The 22,310-nt window shown below is 39.5% G+C and overlaps 1 protein-coding gene across 2 annotated transcripts in view; it reads right to left on the reverse strand.

Moving 5' to 3' along the window:
- LOC108604942 (homeobox protein cut) overlaps positions 1 to 22,310 on the reverse strand; it is a 72,390-nt gene that overhangs the window by 7,853 nt on the left and 42,227 nt on the right. The window contains exons 2-6 of one of the 2 annotated variants that reach the window (XM_033294540.1): positions 20,679 to 21,815; positions 7,626 to 8,194; positions 6,404 to 6,561; positions 5,391 to 5,433; positions 4,378 to 5,273 (exon numbers count right to left, since the gene is read on the reverse strand). In XM_033294540.1, coding sequence (XP_033150431.1) covers positions 4,378 to 5,273; positions 5,391 to 5,433; positions 6,404 to 6,561; positions 7,626 to 8,194; positions 20,679 to 21,815 — 2,803 coding nt within the window. Of the gene's footprint in view, positions 1 to 4,377; positions 5,794 to 6,388; positions 6,562 to 7,625; positions 8,195 to 20,678; positions 21,816 to 22,310 lie in introns of both variants that reach the window. The other variant, XM_017994577.2, reaches the window with a different exon arrangement.

Raw genomic sequence — 22,310 nt, forward strand, 5'->3', positions numbered from 1 at the left:
GGCTATTATATAAATATGAATATAAATGTAGATTTGTCGTGTGCGCACATTTGTTGTTGTTGTTGTTGTGTTGTTGGCTGGCCATTGAAGTTAATTTATTGTAAATTCTTTTTTTTTTTTTGGTTGCGTTGTTTTGTGTTACGTTTTTGTTTGTAATTTATTAGAGAGAAACATGTTGACCAAATTGTCATTCAAAAGGATTTGGATATAGCCATATATATATAGCCAAGCAACGCGAGCCACCTGTCTGTGTGTCTGTGGGTACACAATTTGCTTGATGAATATTTGCCTTTATAACAAATCAGACAGACAGACAGACAGACAGACAGACGCGCAACTCAAACTCTTTGGGCTTTTTGTCTTTGCTATATGCGTGGAGTTTTTCTAATACAATAAATATTTGCTAGCACACAAATATGTAATCATACTTCAGCTAAAAGGGGTTTCCAAACTGGGGTGGGGGGCAGCAATTGAACAGAGGAGCGCGCGCACATTTGAAATTGGCACATGCACGCAATTTGCATTAATTGCAAGTAAAAATTTTCTAATTAAAATGCCAGTCAGTCAATGCAACAGCACGGGGTTGCTGTATTAGCAAAAGTGTCAATTAAAAAAAGACAGAGACAGCTGTGCAAGAGCGAGAGAGTGTGAGTGAGACTTAGGCGCTTGAGCTGAGTGCAAACGTAGCATAATAAATGAAGTGCCTGAGCTATTGATTCTGCATAGCCCAAGCAATTATAATAAACAACAGCAAACTCGCACTCTTTATTTTTTTTAGCAATTGCATTGCCGTGTTTGTTTTGTTGTTGTCAAAGTTCATTACAAAGTAATTAAGCAGTAGCTATTATTATGCTTGCCACGCGAGTGTGCAATGGTGCAACATTTTGCGGCAGCAGACAAAGTTTATTTTTTTTTTTTTTTGGCTGACTGACAGTCAAATATTTAAAAAAGCGAAACAAAAAACTTGCTGAAATTTATATAGTTTTTAATTTAAATTAGCGTTTTGCTTATAGGCGGCTTTAGCCTAATTTATGTGCATAGCTATAGTTGCTATGTGTGTGTGTGTGTGTGTTATATTTAAAGGCAAGCGTTACGCCCATTGTTAGCCACGCGCATAGCTGGCGGCAGCAAAAGCAAATCAAATAAAATAAGCACGCAGAGCAATTGATACGGCCCGTTGGTCACTTAGTCAGACACACACACACACACACACACAGATACACACACACACACACACATGTGCATAGTTTATGGCTGCTGACAAATGCTTTTTATGAAACATTCGCTCGCTTTGCGTTTTTGTCGCTTTGGCATTTGGAATGCTTTTGTTTTACAATTTATATTTTCGCTCCCCCCCACCCCGCTCTACGCCTCTGCGCTACGCATTGCCAGCATCTAATTCCTTTTGTTTTCACTGCCGCCGTGTGGCGAATGCTTTTGCTATTTTAGGCCACGCACTTTTTTCTGCTGCTGCTGCTGCTGCTGTCGCTGCTGCTGCTGCTTCGCTTCGAGCGAAAAACAAATAGACAACGTCTGCTCAGAATTATGTGTTAATATGCTAGTATTATTAGCTGTTTTAACGAGTTGGCGAGCTCACAATGCGGCAGCGCTCCCCCTGCCTGCTGCTGTCGACAAATACAAATATTTGTCATTACGTATACGCCGTGTGTGTGTGACGTTGCAAAAAATGAAAATGACGTTGACGTTGGCTATAAGCATTTTTATATGTCTATGCGCTTTGCAGTTTAAAGTGAGTGCACGCGCTATTGAAATTAAGCAGCTAGCGTTAGCTATCGATAGTATCGATAACACATGTTTGACTAAGTTGGCGCAATAGTGAATATTATAATTTATTTTTGCCACTATTGTGACATTTGTATATCATTAATGCTGTTATCGATACTATCGATAGCTTACAAAATGCGCATAGCTTGACGCTTGTGCTACAAAACTTTATAACTTTTCGCTGGCTAACGAAATTTTCCACTCGCTTTGCCTGCGCGCCGTTTAATATGCAACAATTGTCGTTAAATGTTGAACAAAGCAATGCAACAATACAAATTGCCGACTAAATAAAATAACAAACATAAATGAAAAGAAAATTAACAGCAAAATAAAATAAAAACAACAACAACAACAAAACGAAACTTTTACGTTAAGCTACCCCACACACACACACACACACACACACAGACACACATACAGTTGCAGACCACAAAGACGACTTCAAAAGCGCGGCACGTCAACGTTTTGCATGCCTCGTTGAAGGCAGCAGCAGCAGCAGCAGCAGCAGCAGCAGCAGTTGCAGTTGTTGTTGTTGTTGTTTTTTATATTTTGTTTCAAGCCTTTCACAGACCAATTGTCACGGCAGTCGTCGCGTCGGTCGCGCCCCCCACTTCAATTTATAGCCTGCGCTGTAAAACGCTTTAAACAATTACAATTCAAAAATCATTGACGCGCTCGACTCAACGCAACTCAACTCAACTCAACTCAACGGCAAAACTCAACTCGAGAGTTCGCTCTCTACCAGTTTTTGACTTCAAAGTAGGTATTTGCAAATTGTTGTTGAATTTATTATAATATTTAGTCTGATATATATTTTTTTTTCGCTGTTGTTGCGTTGAGCGCAGCTTTGTTGCATGTGGCATACTTCTAGGCGTGCTATATTTGCTTATAATTAACTGACGTATGTGTGTGTGTGTGTAAGCCAATCGCATATAGCAAAGGGTTGAGCGGAGTTGTGGGGGGGTTGGGGGTTGGGGCGTTGTATTAATAATGCAGCCAGTGCGCTCGACAAATACGTTGGCTACATGTATAAACAGTTAGTTTAGCTGCCATGAGTAATCGTCATAAATTAATTGTCAACATTTGCATGCACTTAGACACACACACACACACATACACACACATGAGTGAGTGAGAGCGCAGCGCATAGCAAACTTTGATTAACTTTGCCAACTCAATTCGTTTGTTTGAATTGTATATTGCGGCTTTTGCGTGTGTTGGTGTGTGTGCCTGTGTGTGTGTGTGTGTGTGCTGTGGCAGGTCAAAGAGCATGCGGGCTAAGCGTCCAAGTGCGTGTCTGTCACTGTCGCTGCTGTGACTTGCTACTTTTCAAATAGTTTGCTGCATTCACAAATTTGCTGTCATTCGTTTGATGACGAATCAATAAACAGCGCACGCTAGAAATGCAAATCGATAGGCAGCTGTTAATCGATTATGAGTAGCGCTAGCAACATGTATTGCTAGCTAATTGTTATGTTCAAATCAAAAGCAACTTAGCATGTGCAAATCGATAACTTGGCTATCGATTACTGCTCGCTAGCAACACTTGTACTAATGCCTAAGCTTGCATATCGATAATTTTAGTTACAAATAGTGCTGCTCGATAACTGTTTATTTAATTAATGAATTGAATTTATTTTTTAATTATTTTCAAAAATTGTTGCGCCTAATTAGCAAACTAAAGCGCAAACTAAATGCATATCGATAACTTTAATATGAGTTGAAATTGTAGCTGCAAATAATTATTTAAATATAGTAAAGCTTGCATCAATTTTATAGATAAAATCAATAATACAATTGACATTTTCTTATATTGTTGCGCCTAATTAGCAAACTAAATGCATATCGATAACTGCGCCTACAATAACGCTGCTCGATAACTGTTGTTTGCAATGAGTTGAAATTGTAGCTGCAAATAATTATTTAAATTTAGCATAAGCTGCATAAATAATTGCATTAGTAATTTGACTAAATTGATGGCTTACAATATTAATCGATAAATGCTGCAACACATGTATGAATAAAAATGCTGTAGCACTAAAAACAGATAAATTCTTATAAGCTTTGATCAATATTTTAAAGCAAAGCAATAATAAACTTTATATGCGCTATTTATGCAAGAATTTCTAGCTGTCTAATAAACTATAATGCAAGCTAAATGCGATAACGATAACAATGTTGCTAATCGATAGCTGTTTAGTGCATTAAACAGCAGTAAATGCTTTGATATAGAACTAGCACTAAAAACAGACGCAGCAACTAAAGAATTTTTAGCTGTTGCTGCTGCTGCTGCTGCTGCTGTTGTTGTTGCTGCTGCTGCTGCTAATGTGCGAAATTGCAGCAAATTTATGGCGACAGTCAAAATGCTGCACTTAAAGTGCATCCAGTTGTCGCCAGTGTCGGCGACAACTTTGGCATGTTGATTATACGCAAAAATCAAAAATAATTAAAATTTTGCATATTCGCTTGTTATATTTTGGCTGCAGGCCAAGAAATGCCAACAACAGCAGCAGCAGCTACAGAAAAGAGTGCTGTAGCAGGCAGCTTTTGACCGACTAAACTTAGCAGCTAATTAAATGAACTTGGACTTACCTTTCTTGGGTATGAGCGACTTGAGCAGCATCACCGCATTATCATCGCATGCCCAGGCGTGCATTTTGCGATAACTATCGCGTCCCTTCTCCGTGAGCTTGTCCCAGGGCTTCGGCTTGCTCAGCAGCTCCGACACGGTGCCCTGGCTGAGGCCCAGAATATATTTGGCGAACAGACGCTGCCCAATGTTGTGCACCGAGAGCAGCTCGCGCACCCGTCGCGATATGTGCAGCGTGTCCAAGGCCTGATTCGCATACTTGTCCATGTTGTAGCGCAGCATTTCCTGCAGCTTCGCCTCCATGGGATCGCCCTTGGGGATGAGCGATTCACCCAGGCGTCCCGCCATCGAGACGCCCGGCTGCAGCTGCAGCTCGGCGTCGGCGAAACGGAAATGCGCGCGCGCCTCTTGGCCCGCAGCGGCGGCGGCGGCAAACTGAAATGCTGGCAGCCCTGGCAGATTGGGCAGAAAGCTGCTGGCGCCCAAGGCGGCGGCGTGCTGAGCATGCGCGGCCATCGCAGCGGCTGCTGCTGGCGTCAAACTGTTGTTGTTGTCCTCCACACCGGCGGCGGCTGCAGCGGCCGCTTGCAGCAGCGACTTGTTGCCATTGAGCGTGCTGGCAATGCTGGCGGCCAGCTGGGCGGTTGCTGTTGGATTGGGCGTGCTGTTGGCGCTGCTGCTGTTCGAGTCGCCGCCATGATGCAGGTGGTGAGCGGCGGCGGCGGCGTGCAGCAGCTGGCCATGGCCATGGGCCAGATGATGGGCATGATGATGATGATTGAGCGCATCGTTGCTGCTGCCGGCGGCGCTGCTGCTGCTGTTGCTGCTATTGCTGTTGTTCAGGTGATGCTGCTGCTGCTGCTGCTGCTGTGCAGCATGTTGCTGCTGATGCGCATTGCTGCCGTCTGTGCGCGCATTTGTGGATTTGGAATTGGAACAAGAGGAGTGATTGGCATGTGAGAAAGTTGAGTTAACCAATTGACTTAGCAGCACTGTGGACGAAGGTCCATGTTGCTGCTGCTGCTGCTGTTGTTGTTGCTGATAGTGTTGTTGTTGTTGTTGTTGGTTTGGCGGCGGCGGCGGCGGTGGCGGTGGCGGCAACAATTGCTGTGCAGCATTTTGATAAATTGTTGGCGTTTTGCTTGTTGTTGCTGCTGCGGCGGCGGCAACAGTTGCTGCTGCTGCTGCTGCTGCTGTTGTCTCAAAGCCACGTCGCCAGTAGCTATTGACCAGCTGCTCTTCAAGCGTTTGGCTGTCCAGCTCGTTGTCATCAACGATTTCTAACTTTGGCTGCACAACAATTTTTTCAGCTGCTGTTGCTGCTTCAGTTGCTGCTGCTGCTGCTGCTGCTGCTGGCGTTTCAATGTCAGCTGCTGCTGCTGCTGGCTCAGCTGTTGCATGTTGCTGTTGCGTCATTTCTGCGGATAACAACAAAAAATTGTGCTTTTTGTTGTTGCTACTATTATCATAATAAACTTGTGTGTGTTTTTTTTATTTTTCATATCAACAACATCCATGGAACAAAACGCCAAAAATGAATCAAAATTTTGATTTGCCGCTTACGCTTTTCGCCAATTGGAACAACAAAACAACAAAGTTTATATATGTGTGTGTGTGTGTGCGTGTGTGTGTGTGTGTGTGTATTTATTATAAACATGCAGCGCAACTCAAATTTGTAACAGCAACAACAACAACAACAACAACAACAAGTAAATGCAAAAATTTTTCATTTGCTATCATTGTAAAATGAAATTAATAAATAAAATAAAAGTGTTGCTGCAACGGTGCTCAGCGCTGTCTGCTGCCCCAGCCCCTATGGCCCCCATCATAAAAACTGGCGCCGCTTGCGCTTATCGAAGCAGCGCCGCTCATATCGCATTCAAATAAATCATAAATGTCGCTTCAAATCAAAGCCGCAGCTTGAGCACCGTTCGCACCGGAAGTTAAATTGCATTTATAACTGTAACTGTGTTTATTTGTTTGCTTGTGTGTGTGTGTGTGTGTGTAAATTACCTTCGCTTGCTGCATGTTGCACATCGCTGTTGCCATTCTTAAGCGCCTCGGCGGCCAAAGCTTTGGTGCGTTCCAGTAGTAAAGCTTGGAATTTGTTCGGATCATTGGCGCAGGCAGCGGCGGCAGCGGCAATGGCCGACTGTGGGCTAAGCACGTTCAGATCCAGTGGACTGCTGTTGGATATAGCAAAGAAGATGAGAGATTAAGTAAGTTGCAGTGGGCAATAGAAACAAAAGATTAAAACAGTAAATGGCTTAAAATTTGCATATTTTTTTATCCGATTGATAAATGAATTTGGGTTTTATTGAAATTCGAATATCCAATAAATAACAAATTGAAATTGTAACGCACAGCAATGGAATGAAACATATGGAATGCTTTGAAATGGAATTGAAATTTAATTGGCTGCATATAACAAACAAATTGGAATAGCAACAAGAGTATCCAATTGAATAAGTTTCGATTCTATTACATCAAAATGCAATTGTATTGGAATATTGGAATTGAAACATTAGAAAATGTAGTACTTAATTAATTAATTTTAAATGCATTAAACAATGAAAATGGAATTCAAAATTGATGTTGATACAAAAGCTTAAGCAATTGAATAAGTTTAATTAAATTGATCAAATGGAATTGAAACATTATGCAAATATAGTACTTAATTAATTAATTAAATGCCAGCAACTTAGAATTTAAAATACTTAGTTTAGGCAATTGCAAAAGTTTAGTTTGTTTTACAACAATTGGAATTTGAATGGAATGGTAACGCCATAAAATAGAATTTGAAATATTAAAATGCACGCATATAACAAATTTGCATTCAATTGAAAGCTTAGGCAATTGAATAAGTTTAAAGTGTTGTAGATCAAATGGAATTGAAATATTGCTATGCAGTAAATTGTTATATAAAATGTGGAATTGAAACGAAATGAAATGTTTTAACTTATTATAAAATGAAACGAAGTTAAATTAGTTTGGTTTATTTTACGTCAATTGATATTGAAACATTGCAACGCTTTGAGCAATAAAAGAAATGAAATAGAATTGAAACATTAAAATGCAAGCATGCAACAAATTGAAATTGAAACAAACAATTCCAAAACTGAGCTTAAGCTATTAAAACCAAAGAATTTGCTAATGAAATTGAAATGTGAACAACTTTAGATGCTTATTGATAAATCGGAATTGAAACAGCTAGAAATTGGCATTTGAAATATGAAATTTTGATACTTACTGCTGTTCCTTTTTGATTTTGAGCTCATTGCTCTCAACGGCGCTGGAGTTATGCGACATATCCGCATCCAGCGGCTCATCCTCCTCCTGCTCATCATCGTCATGGCGATTGTTGTTGGCAGCTGCGGCTGCGACTGCAACTGCTGACGCTGATGCTGACGCTGATTCATGCAGCAGCGACGACGACTCCTCATCATCATCATCGCCACCGGCGACGACGCCAGCGTTCAATTCAGCATCAGCTGCTTGCTCATCGTCGTCGTCTTCATCCTCGTCGAGCTTCGATTTGTATGCTGACAAATCATTGGCGTTGCTTTCATTGTTGTTGTCGCTGCTGCTGCTGCTGTTGTTGTTGTTATTGCTATTGTTGTTGTTGTTGTTGCTGGCAGCAGCAGCTAGAGCGGTAGCTTCAGCTAGAGCTTCGTTGATCTGCTGCTTGTCGAGACGCGCTTCGAGTCGCATAATGTGCTGACGTTTGACCTCGAGATGCTCCTCGAGTCGCTGAATTTGAACCAGATGAGTTTGCTCCAGAGCGCGCAGACGCTGCAGCTCATCCAGCAGTGCTTTAATCTGTAGAGTGGAGCGAGAATGGAGGACAAAGATTAGTGAAAGTCAAAGACAAAGAGCTCAATATTTGAGTGGCGCTAGCTCAGCTCAGCTCAGCTCGGCTGGCAGCAAAGTAAAAGTTTTGCCAAATAATTTTTAATAAAATTAACAACAAGCGAACGAGTTCGTCGCTGATTGCAAGTGAAGCAGCCACAGCGACAGCCACAGGTGTATAGCTAAACACACACATAGACACACACGTACGTGCAGGCAACGATGCGTTGACTGCGTGGCTGGTGGGCGGGGTTGGGGGTGAAATGCCTGCAAGCAAACGTTTGAGTTTTTGGAACTTTGTTTGTTTGATGAAAATATGATAATTGGCAAATTTGACAAGGGAATTTTTCTTAAGTGCGTGCGCGTGTATGTGTGTGTGTGTGCGTGTGCGCTTGTGTGTGTGTGAGGGCGTGGCGCCGCAACAAAGTTGACAAGATAAAGTTTGCCGTCAGCAGCGCGCCGTGCGGTATGCAATGAAAATTTTTTAATGACAGTCAGGTGTGTGTGTGTGTGTGTTCGTATGTGTGTGTGTGTGTACTTCTTATTATGTGATTAAAATTAATTTAATGGCGCGGTTTTTAATTGACGCGCATATGCCAACCCAGGCGCTTACATTTTGTACACAACTGTACCCCAAGCGCCAAGCGCCAAGCCACAGCCACAGCCAAACTAATGAAAATTGATTATTTGCGTGTTCTCAACTTATTTGTAACTCATATGTGTGTGTGTGCATAAACTTTTTGTCGCATATTTTATCAATAAACAAAGTTAACTGCCTGATTATGATTATTGGCCATAAACAACAACTAATTGACATTAAAAACGCATCAGGGGCACAACACACACACACACACACAGACACACACACACACACACACACACACGTCACACATGTGGACTCGCATGCCAAATGCAAATGCTTAGGCAGTTAATCAGCCCCAAGTCGAGTCGTAGCTAATTCCATTATCAATCAAAAGGCAGCAGCAGCAGCAGCAGCAAGTCAAACGAAACTTCTTCAAGTTGCGTGTTCGATTTTTCATTAGCATACGCGAACAGCTTCAACCCCCTCAGAACAAAAAAATTAAGCACAAGGCAAAGTAAAATGCAAAACAAAAGCAAAACTGGAGACATCAATATGACAAGACAGACTGAGTAGAACTCAAATTAATTGCATAAAAATGTAGCTACAGCCCTTTGTTTAATTGCCAACTCAATTGAGACACACACACACACACACACACACACACATATGCGCATACCTTAACCCCCAAACTGTGCTGTGCTGAGCTTGGCTTGGGGTTGGGAGTTAAAATGTAAAAAATTTGTTTTGTTAAATAAACGCAATTAGCATGCGGCGCAAGTGTGCGCCAAGGGTTGTGTCTTAGCTACACACACACACACACACACACACAACAACACACACATGTGCTCTGTCTGTCTGTGTGCTGTACTTCATTAATAATCTGCCTGCTTTACCGACTGAAAAGAAAAACTTTAAAACTACAAAACCATTGAAAATTGGCAACAGCGCTTTAGCCACGTTGTGGCAACGTTGCTTGCTTTAAATAAATATTAATGCATATATATTTTTGTCACTGTTTTCTTGTTTGGCACTGTTGAGCAATTATTAAAACGATAAATCAACTTTTGCTCAACTCAAAAATCAGTCAGCGCAACCCTTTGGTTTTTTTTTTATTTTGTGTGCTGGGCGCAAAACTTTTGCAGCAACTGTGGCTTCCAGCACACACAACTACAACAGCAGCAATCAAACAAACTAGCAGCCAAAAGGTTTCCCGTGTTTTACAGTATTGACTGTAAAATTATGAAAATTTACATTTTTCGTAAGCTGAAGCTGAAGTGTGAGTTTGGATTTTGGGTAAAAGTTGGACATTGACTGACAGTTTAGTGTGTGTGTGTGTGTTGGTGTGTATGTGTGTGCGTCTGGGCCAGCTGTTAATTGGCAAGCTATAGTAAGTATATATGCTTATGATATATACAACCCTTGTGTGCATATTTTTTTATGATCAACATTTTTGAGGGTTGGCATAGAAAGTTGCGTAAGTTATGCTAAAATAGACAGCGACACACACACACACACACATGGAGACATTAGCATAGCGGCGCAAGCAAACGATTTGTAATTAACAAAATTGCCAGGCAGCCAGCTACAAGAATTGGCAACACACACACACACACACACACAGTTACAAAAGCCTCGCAACCAAACAATTGACAAAGCATTCAATACACACAAACAAACACTCGAAGGCAAAAGACGTTGGCGGCAGCAGCAGCAGTTGGCGCTTGCTGCTGGGTCGCTGCATAAAACGCCAAAAGGAATTAAGCATTGTGTGCCAGTGTGCGTGTGTGTGTGTGTCTGTGTGTCGCATATGGGGGTAAAAAAAGGGTTTAATCAGCGTCAGTGCTGGCGCTGGGCTATGAAAACATCTTACCCAATACAAATTAACAATAAGCAATCAAAGACACACACACACACACACACACACACACACACAAGCGCATGTGTATAATTTTTTGTAGCAGCCTTTTAGGCTTTTGGCAAACGTCAAAGGAATTAAAATTCATTCGGGCGCACAAATTTTTAAATATACATATGTATATGAAGCGCTATAGACAGAGCGATGTCTATAGCTTTTTATAAAAAAAGGGGGTAACTTTTCGCAGCACTCGTTCGCATTTGGGACAAGGGTGCTGCTGCTGCTGCTGGCTGCAGTTAGTGCTGCTGTCCCCTTGCTGTTAATTTCCAAAAAGCCAAAAGACAAATGACTAAAGAGCAGCAGCGCAGGTTTTGTCATCTCAATGTCGTTTGTACATAAAAAATGTTCAACTGAGCTGCTGCTGCTGCTGTTGGCTGCTCATTGATTTTTGATTGTTTCAAGTGTTGCTGCTGCTGCTGCTGCTGCTGCTGGTTGCTGTCGCATTGTAACTTAAAGTCGCTGCCAAGTGCACCCCAGAGAGCGAGTGAGCGACGCCAGGCGCTTTTGTTTTTTGCCCCCATGTTGGCAATATACAGCACAAAGCGCAGCAGCAAGCAGCGAAAAATTGTGCAAAAAGCGTAGCAAACTTTATGCGACTGCATTTGTCATTTGCTGCTATCGATATTATCGATAGAAATTTTAAAAGCCATGCTACAAGCTATAACAAGCATTTAAATTTATACTTTAAATAAAATTTATGGTAATTAATTAAAACTTTATATTATATAAGCTGCATATCGATAGTATCGTTTAGCATTTGTTGCTAACTATCAAAGCAGCAGCTTGACAGCTACTAGTCAATATAAATTTATATAATTATAGCAAATTTATTTATGCAACTGTTTTAAGATTTACATTTACTGCTGCTAAACTTACAATCGATAGTATCGATAACAAATTGTTGCAGCCAGCTACAGCTCAAGCTTAAAGCTATTAAATTTAATGTTTAAATAAAACTTTGCAGTTATATTTATACAAAACTGCTGCGCTTTAGCTTCAGTTGCATAAGCTGCATATCGATAGTATCGTTTAGCCTTTGCTAGCAGCAGCTTGACAGCTACTACGCTATATAAATTTATAATTAAATGCAATATTTATGCTGCTGCTTTAGAATTCACATTTACTGCTGCTTAACTTACAATCGATAGTATCGATAACACGCCAAGCGAAACTGCTGTTTATTTACTTTGTGCATTTTGTATAATTGCTGCACGCTCCACTGCACACGCCGTTCAGCAAACTTTGCCATAAACATTGACTTTGCATCGATTTAAACTTTTAGCGTCTATTAGTATTCACTCGAAACTCTCGTAGCTTGCAAAGCTTTTAAGTAGCAGGTAATTTTGCATTTTTCATTATTTGTCAATTGCTCAAAGGCAAATTGTTGTGTAGGCGCTGCCTGCCCTGCCAACTTGGTTTGGGTGGGGGTGGGGGGTTTAGGTAAAGGAGATTGATTCGCGGCGGGTACGCCTGGGTAATTTACAACAATTCAAAAGCATAAATCAAACAAAATTCGAACCGAACTTGGCACGAAACGGCTGCAAAGCAGTTAGACAGACAGACAGAGAGACAGTCGAATAGACAGTCAGTCAGTCAGTTAGATAGCTGAAGAGCGAGGCGACGAGTTTGACTGGGCGCAGTCAGTGAGTGAGTCAAACAGTCATTTAAATATATTTACGCACACACGCACAGACAGACAAACAGACAGACAGACAGACAGACAGACAGACAGAGGCAACAGTTATTGAATTGATTTGGAAGCTACAAGGCGAAAGAGTTGGCTAAGAAGAAGAAGCAGCAGCAGCAGCAGCAGGCAGGCAACCAAATGAGTTTGATTGTGGGGTTGGCGTCTTCGTTTGCTTGTTGTTGTATTTTTTGGATTATAAAGTTTTGTAATTAAAATTTGACAGCTTTACAATTCCCAGGCAGCTTGAGGTAGTCGACTGCGACTATTTGCGTCTGCGGGGGCGTCGAATGACAAGCGTCAACCCTTTGCCGCGCGCCACCAATTTGAACAAATTTCGATTTATGTTTCGATTTGATTGTCTAAAATATTGTGCGTGCGGGTTGATTTTCATATAGAGACAGCAAACAATACCAATATGTAACTGTAGCTATGTGTCTATGTGTGTGTGTGTGTGTGTGTGTGTGTGTGCAGACAGCAAGTTTTATATATTTTAATCAAAGGTCTGCCTCACACTTGAGTTCGTATGTTACCCATTTTGTTTCTAATTCGTTAAACTTTTGCTTAATAATTGTCTGGCCATGCTCGAACCCAATTCCTGTTGCCCCCTCCCCCGCCGCGCATTGAGCTTGACTTTTATTCATATTTTTCTATATATAAAATGTGATTTGTATACATATATATATTTTTTTTCTATTTTTACCCTTGGCGCACGATAAGAGCGACGACGACGACGACGACGACAAGGACCCCCAAAAAATATTAAAAAAAAAATATATATTTGTATATTTGTGAAGCTGGCGCAGTCACATGTCTAATCCTTTTGCTTATTGATATGATATCTACACGCAGCCAAAGCAACAAATAAAACAAAGCAACGGCAGCAGAAAAAAAAAGGTTGACCAACAATTTTTATTTTATACATTGCTCGCTAAAAATTTCGGGTACTTCTACTTCAGCAACGTTTTTTGTTTTGGCTTTCATAATCAAAAAACGTTAAAATCATAGTCTAGACAATAATTTATGAGCCAGGCACACACTTGTTATCCCTGTATGAGTTTTTTTGTTGCTTTTTTTTTGGTAAGCCCGCATCATCAATATATACACATATATATTTATATATATATGGCAGTTGTCTGCTGTGCCAATCAACATCTCCTAGCAAACATTCGTAAGGCATCCAGTGCACAGAGTCTGCCTGTCATTGTTGAAAAATATGAAACGACTACGAGGCTAAAAGCAAAAAAAGGCAACAACACCTTAATATGAGCAGCAGCAGTTACGGGGGGGTCAGCAGCTCGTTTCAACTTCCTTCCTTCCTTTGCTGCTATGCGAAATGGGCAACTCTTTGTTGCTTTAAGTCGTCACACGTGCCGTATGCGCAATGTCAATGCAAACGCTTTTGCTTCTTTTTTATTGATTTCAGTCTGCGTCTAATTTGATTTAAGCAGCCAAGTTCTAATTGAATTTAGTGGCGGCTTAGCCAGTCGCAACTTCATTTCATTTTCTATTAATGCCAATTGCTTGACTGATGGGCATAAAAAAGCAGTGGGCAGCTAGTAAGTCGTAAGCTAGCCCAAGCTTATTTTAATTGCTACAGTGGGTCGAGAAATATATTAACTTCAAATGCTTTCAAATGCGACTGTGACCCACGGCAATTATTTTGACGACGCTGCGGCTGCTGCTGCTGTCTTCAAAAAATTGAAGCAAACTAATTAAAGCCAAGACGAAAAAAGACGCCGCCCCCAATTGCAGTTAGAGCGCTTAGCCTTTTTTAATTGTTCAACATGGAATTGAGTTCAGTTTTTTTTTTTTTTTGGGCTATGTCTGCATTTGATGTGGCGGCGGCGGCTGTCAATAATTATTTTCAGCACGTTGCGCTTTATTATGCAAACGCATTTGGCTGTGCTTTTAATTAGAAATCAATTGAGCATTAAATTGTTTGCTCTGCGCAGCGCTTTTAATCTAAAGCAACAAACTGGCTGCTGCTTTATTTCTTTAGCGTTTATCACACGTCGCTCGAAGGTCAGCAAACAACAAAAACAAAAAAAAAAAAGAAAAGTTAATCAGCTGCAACTAAAAGTTGCCGCGTAATCGTTGCAATAAATTATACTGCACACGTTTAATTAATTGTATAATGCAGCAGATTTTTTTTGTTTTTTTTTTTTAAATTTTTCTTTCTGCTCATTTGTTGATGAGTTTGCCAATTTGCCGTGGGAGCCATTTGTGCTAGTCGCACAATTTTGCATACACTTGTGCTTGTCTCTCTCTCTCTCTCTCTCTCTCTCTCTCTCTCTCTCTCTATCAATTTATTGCTTAATTTATATGCAATTTGATTTATTGACAGGCACAAGCTGCTGGCCTCCTTAGCTTTTTGCTAATTGAAATGTGAAAATTTCCGTTTATGCTTGTAAATTGACTTGAGTTTTGGCTGGCAATAGTTTGTGCTTTAAGAAATAATCTAATTTAGCTGCAGACACATTTAATTACTAACTAATTGCATAATTACTTTACAACTTGCACTAAAAACACAAGCAATGCTTAATTTTTAAATTAGTAAGGCTGCAAGCATTGTAATTACTGCAATACTTACTAAGTAATTGCATAATTACTTTACAACTTGTGCCATTTTTGCACTTAAACTTCAAGCAATATATTTTTAAGCATATGCAGCTTAATTGTAATATAATTACTGCTACAATTACTAAGTAATTACATAATTACTTTATGTATTTTAACCATTTTTAACTGTAAACACACGCCATGCTTTTAATAAATTTATTTATACAATATTTAGCTGCAGCTGCTTTTAATTACTTAAGTAATTACGCAGTAATGCACGCCTTTAAAGCTAACTAAAGTCGCAGCTGCGTATAGCACGTCTAGCAATTTGGCACAGGATGCACAAATTCAAATTGACAATTTTCTAAGCAGACGTAGGCGTCTGACCAGACAGAGCAGCGCACAGAAGTTTGCCCAAATTGATGATTACAAGTTTTTCGAGCAGAGGACGCTGCAATATTTCAAACTGCAAAAGGTGACAAGTTGCCAAGCAAAGTTGCCAACTGATTTGTTAGCCATAAATCAAAGACGAGACGCAGCAAATTGCAGCGATACTTGTCACAATTTTAATGCTTAGCAATTAGCTAAAGAGACGCAGAGAGAGAGAGAGAGAGAGAGAGAGAAGATTTTGTTTGATTGGGTGAAAGTCAATTGTAAATGCAACGAGCCGTAAATAAAGTCACAGAACGAGAGACACACAAATTGCAATTGCATTGTAAATGGCAAAACAAATGCGAATATTTTTTTTTTTTTCCAAAAAACTAGCGCACGCTACAGCAACAACAATAAAAAAAAAAAACTGAACAATGACAATATAGTAGCAGCCAACTGAACGAACTGGTACACGAAAATAAGGAAATAATCAATTTAAAAAAATCAAAATCACCATTTACCCATACAGACAAACAGCAGCTACTTAACTATATATATAGACATATATATATATAGTAAGCAACAATCAGTCAATGCATACAGACAGCAGAAAGAGCAAGCAATAGTACGAGAGCGAGCGAGCGAGCGCTGATCAGAATCCATATGCGATAAATAAATTGAATTTATCCGCAATTGGTCGAAGCAGCAGCAGCAGCAGCAACAATTTGTTTGCATGTATGTGTGTGTATGATAATGATGCTTGATTTGCTGTTGTTGCTACTTTAATCAGCAGCAGCAACAAAATACAGAAAACGATAACAACTTAAATCATTGCCTGGTTCCAAGCACTAGCCTTAGTTAAGCTCAATGTCTCTAGCATATAGCACTATATGCATATGTATGTGTTTGCCTATGTATGTGTGTGTGTGTGTGTGTGTTTGCTGATTGATTTGAATTGAATAATTGCAATTGCTGCTGAACTGTTGCTGCTGCCGCTCTAAACAAAAAATTTTGTGTAGAGTTTTTCTTTTTGCGCTTACCCGACTCAAACTATACATGACTTTAGCTTCGATTGAAAAATTCATACTAAAATAATGATTGCCTATAGATTTGAAAAGTGCCGAATTCTAATTTCGAAAGCTATCAGTTTATTATTTTCGTTTTCGTTCTTGATTGCCCAAGTTGATTGTCAAAAAACAAAATAAAATCGAATCGGCAGCTTAGTCGCCGCCTTGACACTGTCTAATCAAATATTATAAACATTATAAACATATATATATATTGTTTTTATATTAGACACGTGTCCACAATGACGCACTAAGTAATTTTTTTTTGGCTAAGTGATTAGCGCTCGATTCTAAGTCTTTATCGATCATATGCGGCGGCGGCTATTTGCACAGTTGGCTTCAAGTTTAGTCTGTTGGCCTCAAAATGCGCTCGTGTTGTATTTTTAAAACACAAATATTGTATTAGACAACAAGCGTTTATTAAATTCATGCGCTTGTTTTTTTGTTGTTGTTGTTGTTGTTGTGCGGGTTTGACTTCAAAAATCGAATTAGCTGTGGCTTCAATTCGTCAAATCAATTTTTGAGTTGAGTTGTCACGCGATGATAAGAGCAGCACTAAAATCGAATGTGAGCATTATTATTATGATTATCTCTAGCTCTCAGTCTATATGCTGGTACTAGTGCGTGGTGGGTGGGGTGGTGGTGGTGGTGCAAGTGGCTGTCAAAGTCATTGAGCCATTTGCTGCAGCTAAATGCGGGGCCCAGCGGCTCGAATAGATAGAGCATTGAACTTTTGCTTTTTGTTTAAACAAAGCGCAAGCAATTACTTAATTAATTAAGCAGTTATGCATATTTTAAAATTATATTGAAAGCAAAGTCTTGTTTGAATTACTTTAATTATTATGAAATAATTATGATTGCAATTGAATTGATATGCAACTAAAACTTTATTTGTTTAGCTAGTGCAACTAGTTGTTGTAGTTACAAGTTTAATTACAATTACTAACTAATAGTAATTAAAGCTATAATATGAATTGTCTTTATTTGCTTTAATTACTATAATTATTTAAGTAATGCAACAGTTAGAACTGCAATTGAATTGATATGCGACTAACACTTTATTTGCTTACTAACTGAATTAACTGAAACTAACTAAAAGTAATTACACTAAAGAAATATTGTATTTATTTTGTATAATTATTTGCGTAATTAATGCATATTTTAAATAAATATAATTGTATTAATTACTATAAATTAATAAATTTTGATGTAACAAGCTGCTCAATTAATTTTGTTCTATAATTACACAAGTAATTAAGCAACATTTCTAAGCTTTTAATCTGTTTATTTACTATCAACAACAAAAAGATAAAATATAAACGCAGTTCGATAGACAGTTTGTTTTTTTTATAAATATTTTAAGTTTTTTTTTTTTGGGTAGTTTGGGTAGCGATAAAAACGCGCAGCTACAAACCACACACACACACACACACACATACATATATATAGATATAGCAATGTGGTTTGATTTGGCACACATCTAGCATGTTCTATATAAAAAGTTGACTTTGGTTGCGTGATAAAAACTAAAACAACAAACATATAATAATCTAAATAATAATGCCGAACGTGTCATTGCTTTCTTTCACATAAAAAACGGAAGCAGTTTTTTTGAACACAAAATTATACATACATATATATGCTATATATGATTATTGACAGTTTGCTATGCTGCTGCTGGGGCTGTGGCTGTTAATTTGTTATTTTTAGCAGCAGCAGCAGCAGCAAATGTTTAAATTGTTTGCAGGAAGTGCTTAAAGAATTCAGTTTAATCAGTTGCGATATTGATATATATATATATATATATATATATATATATATATATATATGCAGTTATGTACAGTTTTGAGTCGAATTTGCGCTAAGCTGTCAATGCTATTTTTAAAAATAGCGAGTAGACATGGCTATTAAAAATGCACTTCTGCGAAAAAATAAACAGACGACGCCGACGCCGACGACGACGACGCGGCCAAGACAAACAAATTGTGGGCCAAAGTGTGGCTGGCAGACAAGTCTTTAACAACAAACAACTGTTGGCAATTTCCATTTATAACATTTAACATAATTTTTAGCGCTGTCGATGCGAGTTGCTGCTGCTGCTGCTGGTTGCTGCTGCTGCTTTAAATGTCAACAAAAAAATATTGTCGCATATTTACAAAAACATGTGTAAGAGATAAATCTGCAAGTGAGACACACACACACACACACACAAGTGATTTAGTTGCCAAGCAGCTGCGTTGAGCTGGGGGGGCTTGAGTTGGGCTAAGCGCCAGTAATCAAACTAATGAGCTATGTGCTCCAAAAAAAAGGAACAACAACAACAAATGCCGCATTTAATGGATTTCAAATACAGCAGCGCCCCCTACCGCACACTTTGCGCTTAAGACAGGTAACTGCTAATGGCGCAGGCTTCGCGTCTCATCTCGTCTCGTCTGCTGCTTGTGAAGTGAAGTGATAAAACATTAAAAGAAATGCAACAACAGTTGTCAGGGGTTGTGCCTTAATGGCTGCTGCCCCAAGATGTTGCTGCTGGCTGCTGCTGCTTCGGCTGCTGCTGCTGCTGCTGCAGTTAATGGCAAATGATAATTATTGCTTAGCCGCAACACTTGGGCTTGCTGGCTTGACAATAAGCAATCATGCATTCAATCATGCAACAATCAAATGCCAGGCCAGCTGTGTGTTGCAGGCTTGTTCGACTTGCATTAAAGAAATTGCTACAACAACAGCAACATTTACGAGGGTGGCAACAGCAACATTATTGAAATTTATGCCAGCCCAAATTATTTTGCAATAATTAATTGTAAGCTATATACAAATTCCAATAAAATTGAATTTAATTTTACTTTTTTTTTATAATTAAGCAGCACATATTGTTTCAATTATATTAAATAAGCAGTTTGCGCTGCTTTTTTTAAGTAGAAAAAAAACTATAAGCAAGCAATTGATTCAAAAAATTAAATCACAATTCGTACGTAATATTTATAAAAAAAAATTCAAAGCTCAAAATATTGTTCTGTAATTTATTTATATTTTTTTTAAATGCAAGCAAATGGCTTAACTTCTAATACAAATTTGATTTGGTAAAATTTTGTGCTAAAAATTTAATAATGAGTCGCAATTTAAAATATAATAATTTATAAAAATAAATTCTACAATATGAATATATAGTAAAATATTTTATTGCAATTTATTTATTATATTTTTAAAGCAAGCAAATGGCTTAACTTCTAATACAAATTTGATTTGGTAAAGTTTTGTGCTAAAAATTAAATAATGAGTTGCAATTTGAATGTAATATTTATAAAATAAATTCTTACTATTAAAATAATGCCATTTATTTTATTGCAATTTATTTACATTTATTTAAAGCGTCTTACAAGTTTCATTTGTATTTGGTAAAGTTTTGTGCTAAAAATTAAATAATGAGTTGCAATTTGAATGTAATATTTATAAAAATAAATTCTTACATAAGCTCAAAGCTCAAAATATTTTATTGCAATTTATTTATTATATTTTTAAAGCAAGCAAATAGCTTTCAAATTTGATTTAGTAAAATATTGTGTTGGCTTTAATTTAATAACAAACTAAAGCAAGTGCTGCTGCAATTTAAAATTCCCCAATGTTTTGCTAAGCCTTAAAGCTGCTTTTTGTCTACAGCAATTGAGAAAATGCAGTAAACGGCGCAGAGTAGCAAACAAAAGCGCCCGTCAACAAATTGTAGGCGTTCAAATTGTCATGTCAATATTTTAATGATATCACTTTACACCCAAAACAAGTGAAAACCCCAAGCGGCCCGCTGAGTCCTTGCTCAAAAAAAAAAAAAAGGAAGCGCAAAAGTTTCGTTTTAACTTTGCTATGTCCCTTTTTTTTCGAGGCTGACTTCTTGCCGCAGCAGCGTGTAAAGAAAAAGTCAAAAGTCCTTTTTATACAGTTGAGTTTGGGCTGTTGTTTGCCTTGAAAAAAAAAAACAAGCAGCAACAATTTTTTTGCACTAGAAAATTACAAGAAAAATGCGCTAGGCGTGGGCGGCGTGGGGGGCGTGGCTGTTTTGTTTACTTATGCAAGTGTTTTCTCAATTGTGCGTAGAGTGTGGGTGGGTGGGGGGTTGGGTGGTCGGTCAGTTTGTGCGTCTGCGGTTTTGTAATTTGTTGGGGGTGTGTTGGGGGTGGCGACGGCGGCCTAATCTTAACGGTTTTACATTTCATTGCGCTGGGTAATTGTCTAGCGCGTAGCTTTAAGTTTGATATATTTTTATTTTTCGTAGCACTTACCTCTTTGTCTTTGGCTGCTAGCAGCACAGCGGGCTGATTGTTGTTGTTGCTGCTGTTGCGCTTTTTGTGCTTGTTGTTGTTGTTTGTATTCGTGTTGTTGTTGTTGTTGTTGTTGTTGTTGGCGCAGTCGTCTTCAGCTTCGGTGCAATTATTGTTGTTGGCTACATGTTGCTCAGTTACATTTAAATTATCACGCAGTGCAACATGCTGCAAATCGTTGCAACTATCTTTGTTGTTATTGTTGTTGTTGTTGTTGTTATGATTATTGTTTAAACTAGCGTCCACAGCCTCGTGCTCCTCCTCGTGCTCATTGCTTTGTTTTTCATCACCAGCAGCAATGCTCTCAGTTCTAGCCAAAGGCTCAGCAGCAACATCCGATTCTGCTGGCAGCTGCTCCAGCTCCATATCCTCATCGTCGAGTTCCCCATCGGCAGCATGCGCCACATTTGATTGCATTGATGCATCCTCCTCCTCATCATCATCATCAGCATCAGCATCAGCATCGTCGTCGTCGTCGTCGTCTGCATGCTCATTGCAATGATTGCTCGTTGCAACAGTTGCTGCTGGCTCTGCTGCTGCTGCTGCTGCTGCTGCATTGCTGTCTGTTGTTGCTGCTGTCGTTTGTGCTGCATCTACAGCAGCAATTGTTGGTGAATGCATTGGCGATTGTTGCTGCTGCTGTTGTGCTGCTGCTGCTGCTGCTGCGGCTGCTGCTGCTGCGGCTGCTGCTTCCATCATCATTTGCTGTGCGTGATTGAAAAACAGTTTGGGATTCAAGCAAGCGCCGCCGACGCCGTTCTGCAGGCTGCTCTGCAACTGTTGCTGCTGCTCGGCGCTGAGCAACGGCGGCGATGGCGACGGTGTGTTGGTGTTGGCCAGCAGATTGCCGCCGTTCTGTTGCTGCAGCGTTATGGCCGCTGCAACAATCGAGCTGTTCAACAGCTTATCGCTGTCGCTATCCACAGCTGCTGCTGCTCCTAAAGTTTGCTCCTCCTCCGAGCTTGTAACTGTTGCTGCTGCTGCTGCTGTTGCTGCTGCTGTGTTGCTGGTATCGCTGTTGCTGTCGTTGCTGCCAGGCGTGCTGGTGTTAAGTTGCTCCTTGAGTGTGTTGACTTCCTTTTCAGCTAAAGTAGCGCGCTGCAAATAAAAAAAAAAAATGAATAAATATGGGTATAGAAATTTCTTGCAGTGTAGTAGTTGCACATATGTTTGTAAACTTTTCAAAGGCAACTATCGACCCTCATTAATTTTACTTTTAAAGTCATTACGGGTTAAATTTAGCCAAATTAATACGTTGCCAAACTTTTGGCTCAGACCGAAACACACACACAAAAAAGGCTTAGAAAAGTGGTGAGTGGTGGGTGGTGGGTGGGTGGAGGGTCTGCAACGCATTAGCAACCGTTACGAGCTGCAAGCCCCAAGAAAGTAACAACAACAATTTATAGTTTATATCGTTCGTATCGATAAGCCCAACTTGAAATTTTAGTGCTATTAGCGTTGACCTTCGAACCTTGCCTTGGGCTACGGGCCAGACTTCTAGCAACGAAATCAAATGCCAAATGAGAAATTAAAACAACAACAACAAGCAGCAGCAGCGACAAAAAAAAAAGGTTACAAAAATATGCGGTGCAA

This window comes from Drosophila busckii, chromosome X (genome assembly GCF_011750605.1).
Source record: "Drosophila busckii strain San Diego stock center, stock number 13000-0081.31 chromosome X, ASM1175060v1, whole genome shotgun sequence".
NCBI classification, from domain to species: Eukaryota; Metazoa; Arthropoda; class Insecta; order Diptera; family Drosophilidae; genus Drosophila; species Drosophila busckii.